The following is a 9,470-nucleotide window of genomic DNA, read 5'->3' as shown; positions in this document are numbered from 1 at the left end:
ATCATCGATACGCAAGTATGCGGCTTCGCCGTCCAGACGAAGTCACAAGGGCGCCGTTTCCAAATGTTTTTACCCTGGGACCAGGTTTCAAAAAGTGCGTTTTCAGGCAGTGCGTTTACAAGATTCGTTTGTGCGTTTACACCAAAAAGTGTTTCCGTGTGGATGGCCCCTAACACAATAAACTAAAAATCACAAAGCTACAGCACCTAATGCCGCGTTCTATTTACCTCGGGACTCGGAAGCCGGAGCTGGGAATGACGTCGGATTTTCATTGTTTTCATTAGCTCTAGTCCGGTTAGCTATTGTTAGCAATACAAGTTGATAACAACGCATTATGCCGTTTTTTGTGCATGCAAACAGCGTAACATGTCCACAGATCGAAGTTGAACATGCCTGTGTGAACGTGACACAAATAAGACAGAAGTGCTTATAACTTTATGTTACTGCAACTGTTGATACAGGGGGCAGCCATGTTGGATTTTGAACTCGGGCTACTACGAGGTTGTACGAGTTCCGAGCTCGTAAATCCGAGGTCAGGGGGCGTGTTTACGACTTTGACCTCGTTAAAACCGAGTTGCGAGGTAAATAGAACGGGGCATAAGTGTGCATGGAGGTTGGGAAACACAAACCTGCTTGTGGAGAAACACGGCGATAGTGTGCTGCTGATATACTCTCCATGTGCATCTGTCCCTTCACTCTCTGCCTTCTTATCACCTCGGCCACTCTACCTGAGCACTAATTACGCTCAGGTGTGCAACCGGGAGAGAGAGAGAGAGAGAGAGAGAGAGAGAGAGAGAGTGTGTGTGAGAGAGAGAGAGAGAGAGAGAGTGTGTATGTGTGAGAGAGAGAGAGAGACAGAGAGAGAGAGTGTATGTGTGAGAGAGAGAGAGAGAGAGAGACAGAGAGAGAGAGTGTATGTGTGAGAGAGAGAGAGAGATATAAAACAAGACATATCTCTGGTCGATCTGGTTTTATCGTAATACTTAACACAATTCACAAAACCACACACCCAAACTGCTAAATACCTCATATATCCTGCAACCAGAACTACATATAGCATTATCAAAATCAAACTTTTGCACCAAATGGCACACACTTCATTCATATTATCAGATTTTTGTCTAACCAACTACACACTGTTGAGCATAATGAAAAGCACTCTCATTTTTAGTATGCTTTGCCATAATACTAAAATAGTTCAAACTGTAGAAAATTCTTCAGATTGTTCACATGGACAGAAATATTTGCAGATACACACACATGCTGTTGAAACATTTATTTATTTTATTTTTCACCAAACAAGTCAGTGCAACATATGCACAGCAGATATATTTACATTGGACTGAACAAAAATATGCTCACAAAAAACAGTAAACTGAAAAAGAAAACTTTGCAGAAAAAAATGTGCAGAAGAAAGAAGAAAAAAAAGAGGCATCGTAGTGTTTGGCTAGGTGACACATATATTAGCCAATGAGCTCATGTAGTGTCATTTTGAATGGCAGTGTTTTGAAATGGCAACGTGACTTTATGTCTTATGCAGAGAACCGTGTTCAGTGCATTTAAAAAGTGCCATTTTGAATTGCAAAATGTGTGTAAAGCAGAAAATGTGTATAGATTTTTGGAGACTTGAGAAGAGTTTTTGCTCTCTGTGTGGCTGTCAGTTAAAATAATTGTGGTATGCAGGTCATTTTAGTGTGTTAACAATTGGAAAAAACTAACATATTAACCTCAAAACCTGGCGCCACATTTACATAAAAAAAACACTAACACTTGAAGGTATTGACATAATCGTGACATGACACTGTCATAACTATGATGTGACACTGTCATGAACGTGTCATAAACGTTATAAACAAGTCACAAACGTTTAGGACTTCTGTCATTAAGTGTCATTAGGTTTTTGTCATGACAAGTTGACATAGTTTGGGATGTCTTTGTCATGACAACTTGACATAATGTCATCCTGTTTAATGTCAAGTATCTGTGAAAAATATGAGAAACAATCTTTTATACTTTCTAACAGTTTCAGTGGACAAAGTACGTGGGTACGTTTGGGTGACTGCACAGATAACAAGAATATAATGACTAACAAAGAGATACACATTGTCACAAACCGGCTCAAGGCATGCGACAAAGGAGACACCATGATAAAGTTTAACCAAAAAATGGTCTCAATTATCTCAAATCAAACCGATTTAGACCAAATAAAAAGGGTTATCAAGGTGTGGAGTGTGGTTGTCAGTATTGTCAGTGGTGTAAGTGTGCATGAGGGATCATGTGTGTGTGCGTGAGTGAACCGTGCAAGCAAAGCATGTAGATAAACCAAACTCTATAAACAAACCAATGAAACTAGGGAGAAGAGTAGTGATGGGCAAATGAAGCTTTGGTGAAGCACTGAACCACTTAGAAGAATTCTTTTGAAAATGGGTTCATTACTCGAAGCTTCAGTAACAGCGACCTTGACTGGTGAAGTGCTGAGGCTGCATCTAAATTATCCCGGCAAGATAGTGGACAGGAGGCTTTTAGACTAGTGACACACACACACACACACACACACACACACACACTAAGAATGGGCTATCATTCTTTTGACAAATAAAGATTAATGAATTTGTGTATTGTGTTATTGGGGAGAAAGTGCTTGGGAAACAGAGGATTTGCTGGGAACATATGGCACAAGTTGGGTGTGCTTGTGTAACTATGGGAGGGGGGTAATGTGGGATAGGGAACACTCAAAGATTTTTATTAAGGAACATTTATTTTTTCCACACTTTTTGGACTGAGCCTGTTTCTTTTTCTGCTCACAACCTCTCCACATTTAGAGACAACTCGTTCAGAGGGAACGGATGACGCCGGCTGACGATTTTATCCATAGCATTACATACCTTATCAGGAGCGATCAGAATAAAGTTTTCCCACGTCAGAACGACCTCTCTTCCTAGATGCTTCCATAGTAGGTTAAGGAAAATAAATCGATACAAACAAACTAATGCTTGTCACTGTAGAGGCTACTACGAACCAAACGCAATGTCGTGCGTTAAAGTTATTATACTTTGAGTGTGCTACAATTCAGACTCGGAACGAGGCGGTGCCAGAGTGATAGAGAAAGACATGGCTCTGGGCGGTGCCAGTTGCAAAGCAACCTTCGGAGCAGTAGTTCAAATGGTACCGAAGCTTCAGTGTCAGACTGCCATCACTACCGGCTGCCCATTTAAAGTGTGTCCCCTCCTATGAAAGTCATGCCTACTGACAAACAGTATGGACATCTGCAACATTATGCTTATTTGAGAAATTATCTGTGATTTCATTTCAAAACTGAAGGAGTAGGCCTTTAATAAAAGGCTGTTAATCCACTTTAAAAACGTTGGAGTCATCCAATACAAGCTCCAAACTGTTTTAGGCGAGGCTCAGTGAATGTTATGAAAATTAGCAATTCAGAAATTTGGGGAAGTTTTTACTGTTTTTCCCAATTCCCCGCAGTCTATTCCACCCGACTGAACACACTTTATTGGCTTAGAATTACGGCAACAATTGCTAAACACACTGCAAACTCACGGTCCTCTCTTCCCGATTCACAGCTTCCCTCTCTTGGCTTAAAATAACTCATCATTGTACATGTTGTAAACAGCCATGGATTGCTTGCCTGGTCCTCCGGTAACGTTAACAGTTAGCAGGGTTAGCATGGCGGCGTTAGCCAGGACCAGTCGGGATCACTTTACTGGCTGTGTCTCAATTGTTTTTGCGAGTAACCAACTCAGGTACTCTAGCTATATAATTCAATGTGAGTACACTAATGTTTAAATTACATAAAATGCCCGTCCCTCAGCTGTGATAAATTAGCCTGAAGCTAATGCTTACCTGTTCAGGAGGAAATTAGCCAACTCTGCGTCCTTTTGGGCTCTAAGCTGTCTCCATCTTTCAAATACATCTCCAATATTTACCCGGGGTTTGTTACTTCTCTGGTCACGCAACTGTTAGAATCATGCCGTTTTTTTTTTAATGTCATGTAGAATCTATCTCCGTTGATCCTGTTCGTTTGTGTGCTGCTTTCATGGCTGTATTAACGTTACAGCTGTAGCGTGCTGGGTTTATGTTTTTACAAGTATATCTGGCAACCTGGCCTGGCTGTCAAACTGGGCAGTTGATAACAACAAACAGGCCAAAACACAAACAGACATTCCGTCACGGAACGGAAATTTCAAAAGGAGAAAATACTGACATTAGCAATGATATCTGAAAAGATAGTATTTCAACTTAGCATGTTTCCTTGATATCTGATGACATTTGGGTCATTTTTGGATTTATTACAGTAGATATATTACATATTAGACCTTTAAGGTAAAGTAATAATTTTGTTTTTATTTACATGCAGTTTCCTCACGAGATATCAACTGGACACGAGTTAAGATAACACTTGCATACGTTTCACAATTTTAAAATGTCAGCAGGGATAACGTTAGCATTTGCCGTTTATGTGCCTTATCAAAGTGTGTCTGGCGTTAGCTAACGTTACATTAAGCCTTTCCTTAGGTAACGTTAGCCTTGAATGTGAACCATGCACCAGTCGTAATTTTAGCTAGCTAAACTTAGTTACATTCCACCACTGATCAGAACTTGTGATACTGAGGAATACAACCATTAACTCAAGTAATGATGTTGATACAGAGATCCAGTTTTCATCTCTACAAAGGATAGCCTTAGATTTTGTGGATAGTTTTCTACACTAACTTGTTCATTTTATCTTAACCCTTGTGTTTTGACAACACAATGGTTAACTATACGTTTATTTGACGTTTTGTATTGGCCTGGCGTTGAGCTTCTGGGTCCCCTCCTCCCTCCTCCCACGTCAAATAAACTGGACGGTCCCGGTGACCCGAAGGACAACACAAGGGTTAATCAGTTGGTAATTCTGATATATTTGCATGACAGCAGACCCTGAACAATACTTCCAAGCAACAAATTGGGATCCGTAGATCATGAAAATAGATTTTAGCACATATGTATTAATGAATCCTACTGTACTAGATTCCTTCTTTTTTTTTTAAAGCAAATAAATACATTTTTATTTAAACTAAATTTAATTAAAAAAAAATCTAATAAGGCAAGTAACAATGTAGTAAGTAATTTAGTTCAATAAGCAACCCTTGTGTTGACTTCGGGTCAAATTGACCCGTTTTCAATTTTTGTTTAATATCAGAAAATATGGGACGTAGAAATAAGCGCTGAAAATGTGTAAAAGAAAAATTGAACAATTTAAAACGTTGGAAAAAGCGAAAACAAACTGTGAAAAAAAGGCGTCAAAAACGTTGAAAAAAGGTTTGACGTTTCAAGGTTGACGGGAAGATAACACAAGGGTTTAAAAGGAAAGTAGACCCGTTCTCCTTTTATTACAACCCCGTACAGAAAAATGAGGCAAGTAAAAAATAGGTAACTATCAATTCAAAATAGAGCATATGCCCATATCTTGTGACTGATTTCTCAACATTAATTTGTGTTCCCCTTTTTGTTATTTATTTTGTATTGTACAATAAATCGGTGAACAAATTATGTTATGCCTAACATAAAATAATTACATAATAATATCTGTTATGTTCCATTATTACGGCGTTGTCGCATTGTATTCAAAACTAACAATGTTTGGAACAAAAAGTTTCAGTTGAGGAAATAAAGTTACAATGTTTACAAATGTTGGCAGTTGCATTGTGGGAGACAGATGATTGACACGGCCGCCATTTTGCTCCTGCTCTCTGTGCTTCCATTGTGTGAGTGATAGTAAATATCTGACACTGCCAGACAACCACAACTCACTTGTATCCTTGCGGAGAAAAAGCGCTGAATTCACCCTTGGTAAGTTAAATTTCTGTCATACTTTTTAAATCATAGAATACTATTCATCGTTTTGTTAATAAAATGAGACAGATAAAGTTGTTTTTGTACTGAAATAGCGTGTTATTTCGCCGCTGTAGAGAGGAGAAAAAGCAGCCGCCGCGATGCTCAGGCAGAGAGAAAAACGGCTCAGTACTTCCACTGCCGAAAGAGCTGCTCCACTTTCATATCCGATTTCTACTTCGCGGTTTCGCTTTAATATACCGTCGCTTCACGCGGCTTGCCGCTTATTTGATAGCTACACTTGTCTCCTACGTTTTGTTGGTAGTCTTTTGTGCACATGTTGTTTGTTTTTTGAGGAAAAATATCAAAGTTTACGTCTCGCTCATTGCCTGTATTTTGGTAGGTTCATAAATTGGGTCTGCGGCCATAATCTTGCGGAATGAGGCGGAGTTAAGGCTGCTCGTCCCGCCCTAAAGCGCAGCAGAGTGAATCATCATTGGCCCTAAAATGCGACACAGACACGGCGGATTGGTGAATTTCAGAATGATGAGTGTGTCTGGATTGGCTCAGGACGTTGTGTCTGTGCAGCTGCCAGGGGGAAAAGTTTTCCCAAGCGGCCCAATATGACTGACTTTGAACTAGATGTGGGAAAATAAAAGTATTGTCATGTTGAGTGCAGAAAAAACTTAAAAATGAGATTATGCTTGACCGACCCTTATGCATATGCTTGTGTGAAATAGTGACAATAAATAAACCGCAAACACAATTCTCTAAATCTACATTCAGTATCATGCATCACTAAAACGTTGCTGTATTATGATTGAGTCAGTATTCCGTTATATTTTTGACTTCACTGATAATCTTTTACTGCTTTTGTCAGTTTCAGGGCTCAGAACATATGTGTTCAGGCTAAATAGTTAGCACAGTTATTATTGTGTTATACATTTTCACTGTCGACTTCGAAGGAACATTTGTCCAGAGGGCCCATGATAACACTGATATTTAAACCCCACAATGAACTGAGTAGAAATGTATGAATAAACCACCAGTGTATTTAACATTAACATTATTATTGTCAACAGCATGTACAAAACAGCAGCTCTTAAACACGGCAAGGCATGCTGTTTTATTTTTGATATTCCCTTCAGGTGACTCTTCATCGTAATGGCTCGTACCAAGCAGACTGCTCGTAAGTCCACTGGAGGAAAGGCTCCTCGTAAGCAGCTGGCCACCAAGGCTGCTCGCAAGAGTGCCCCCTCTACTGGAGGCGTCAAGAAGCCCCATCGTTACAGGTAACACCCGGATTTCCTTACAAACAGCCATTTCTTTGACAAATCATAACATCATTGAAACCATCTGTATTAGGGATGCACAGATTGCAAATTTCTCAACCGATACCAATGTGTGGAATTTTCATTTGGCCAATGTCGATACCGATGCTAATGTTTGTCATCACTAACTGAATGAGCAGACATTCAATCAAACAAATTTATCAACAGTTTCTTAGAGTTTTTCTTTTTTAAGTGGCGCAATTGAATGCACCATTAGTTGAACAAGTGTACCTGAAGGCACCGAAGAGTCCTGTTGCAGCCCACAAGCTTCACCTTCGTTGTTTGCTCACAACTCACCCACGGGGAACTGTAAATGTTGGAGTTGAAAAAATCGTATGTGTGAATATGTTTTGTCACTTTTATTTACTAAAGCCTCTTGGTTGCACAAAGTGACACGCTTGTACATTGGCAGCATTAAAACTTAATGATCCAATCACATCCTTCAGTAGGTTGTTAAGGTGTGTAGGTTGAGTTAAAAGCTATGGGGGCATTTTTTTTTAAAAGTGACAGAACTAAGCGTCACAGAGAGGCATTATTTGTTCAGAGGATCCCTTTGAGCATGTTGCAGGTAAGAGCTTTGTCGTGTGTTTCAGGCCTGGCACCGTGGCTCTGAGAGAGATCCGTCGGTACCAGAAGTCCACTGAGCTGCTGATCCGTAAGCTGCCCTTCCAGCGCCTGGTGAGGGAGATCGCTCAGGACTTCAAGACCGACCTGCGCTTCCAGAGTGCCGCCATTGGAGCCCTGCAGGTGTGTGTGTGTGTGTGTGTGTCTCTCTGTGTGTCTCTGTGTGTGTCTGTGTGTGTGATATATTGATAAAGCTACATCAGTATGAATTCCAAATGGTAAAACTGGTCTACTTCTCCTGCTAATATGTGCTGTCCCTCCCTCTGCCTGCAGGAGGCCAGTGAGGCGTACCTGGTGGGTCTATTCGAGGACACCAACCTGTGTGCCATCCATGCCAAGCGTGTCACCATCATGCCCAAAGACATCCAGCTGGCACGCCGCATCCGTGGAGAACGCGCTTAGACGGCCTCCCGAATGTTTCACCTCTGTCCTGTTTTTCTTGACCTGTCCCGGCCCTCACTCCCTTATTCTATCCCACCCACCCACCGACCTCCACCCTTACCCTGTCACTCTCCCTCCCCTGCCTGCCCAGCTTCTCAGTAGACTTTAGAGTAATCCTGATTATGAAGAGATAGAAATGTTAAAGGCTGGTCTCTCATAGTTTTTTTTTTTTTTGTCTTCACCAAATGTTTTTAGGGTACCGTTTTTTTTGTGCATGTAAAAGGTTTTGCAGATCAGACGCACATGTGCACACATACTCCCAACAAGCGTCACTGTGGTTAGTGTGGCAAACAGAGCTGAAGCAGAGGGACGTGGCCGAGGGGCTAGTCTGCTTAAGGGGAGCTGCAACTTCCACAGCAGGGTGCTATTAAAGCTAGTCCTGAGGCCTCGGCCCCATCTGAACCCCCTCCTCCCCTCCAGCCCAGTCCGTCACTCAACAGTCCAGCTCCCTGCTCGCTCTGCAGCCAGACGGCTCGCTCTACCTTTTCACACCACCTCTTCACCTCTGTAACCTGCACTGGGAGTGGATGGCGGTCTGTGTTGGTCTGTCTGCGTGGATGTGTGAGCTCTGATCTTTCAAAACACTTGTACTCAACAAACGAGAATTTTTTTGGTTGCTTAAGAATATTGATTATCGTTGTGGATATGGTGTCTATTTTTTTTTACGCATTTAATCATGGGTGAGCATCTCTTCTCTTTACCACTTACAGAATGATCAAATTCAGAGTAAAAAAAAGCAATTAATATTGTCAACATGGTTATCAGTTGTTTCTATTTTACAGGGATCTGATTTGCAATAGAAAATCAGGAAGGGCTTCTCTGTTTTCCAAGGCAACTTCTATTCTAATGGCAGCCACACGGGGGCGATGGTTTACCATCTCCTCCTCTATTCAATTGTTCACTGTATCCTTGTATCAGTCATCACACCTCTCTCTCTCTGTCTCTCTCTCTCTCTCTTTCTCTCTCTCTCCACAGATAGGCTTTAGACTTGTCACAACAGTAGGAATTGGCATTATAGTGAAGGTTAGACTCTGCATGTTAAGGGTCTGTGTGTCTCCTGCTCTCTGTAGATCTGAACGTGTAATCTGTCCCTTTCTCAATATTTGTGATACACAATATAACCTCATATTTGTTTTATTTTATATTTTTCTTATTCCTCGAGATTTTCAGACGTATAAATAAACTGATCTTTGTATTTTCCAAATTTCTCATATTATGGTGGTAATAAATAGGTGTTAAAACAAA

At 40.9% G+C, this 9,470-nt stretch overlaps 1 protein-coding gene across 1 annotated transcript; it reads left to right on the top strand.

Annotated features, from left to right (window-relative positions):
* Positions 1-5,719: 5,719 nt before the first annotated feature.
* On the top strand, positions 5,720-9,470 carry h3f3c (H3 histone, family 3C). Its single transcript, XM_078265925.1, has 4 exons — positions 5,720-5,847; positions 6,978-7,121; positions 7,754-7,907; positions 8,058-9,470. The coding sequence occupies exons 2-4, from the start codon at positions 6,994-6,996 to the stop codon at positions 8,184-8,186; spliced, it is 411 nt and encodes a 136-aa protein (XP_078122051.1). The 5' UTR covers positions 5,720-5,847; positions 6,978-6,993; the 3' UTR covers positions 8,187-9,470.

Source organism: Sander vitreus, chromosome 13 (assembly GCF_031162955.1).
Source record: "Sander vitreus isolate 19-12246 chromosome 13, sanVit1, whole genome shotgun sequence".
Taxonomy (NCBI): domain Eukaryota; kingdom Metazoa; phylum Chordata; class Actinopteri; order Perciformes; family Percidae; genus Sander; species Sander vitreus.
The sequence above is the reverse complement of the archived record's forward strand: the minus strand, read 5'-3'. Positions and strand labels throughout refer to the sequence as shown.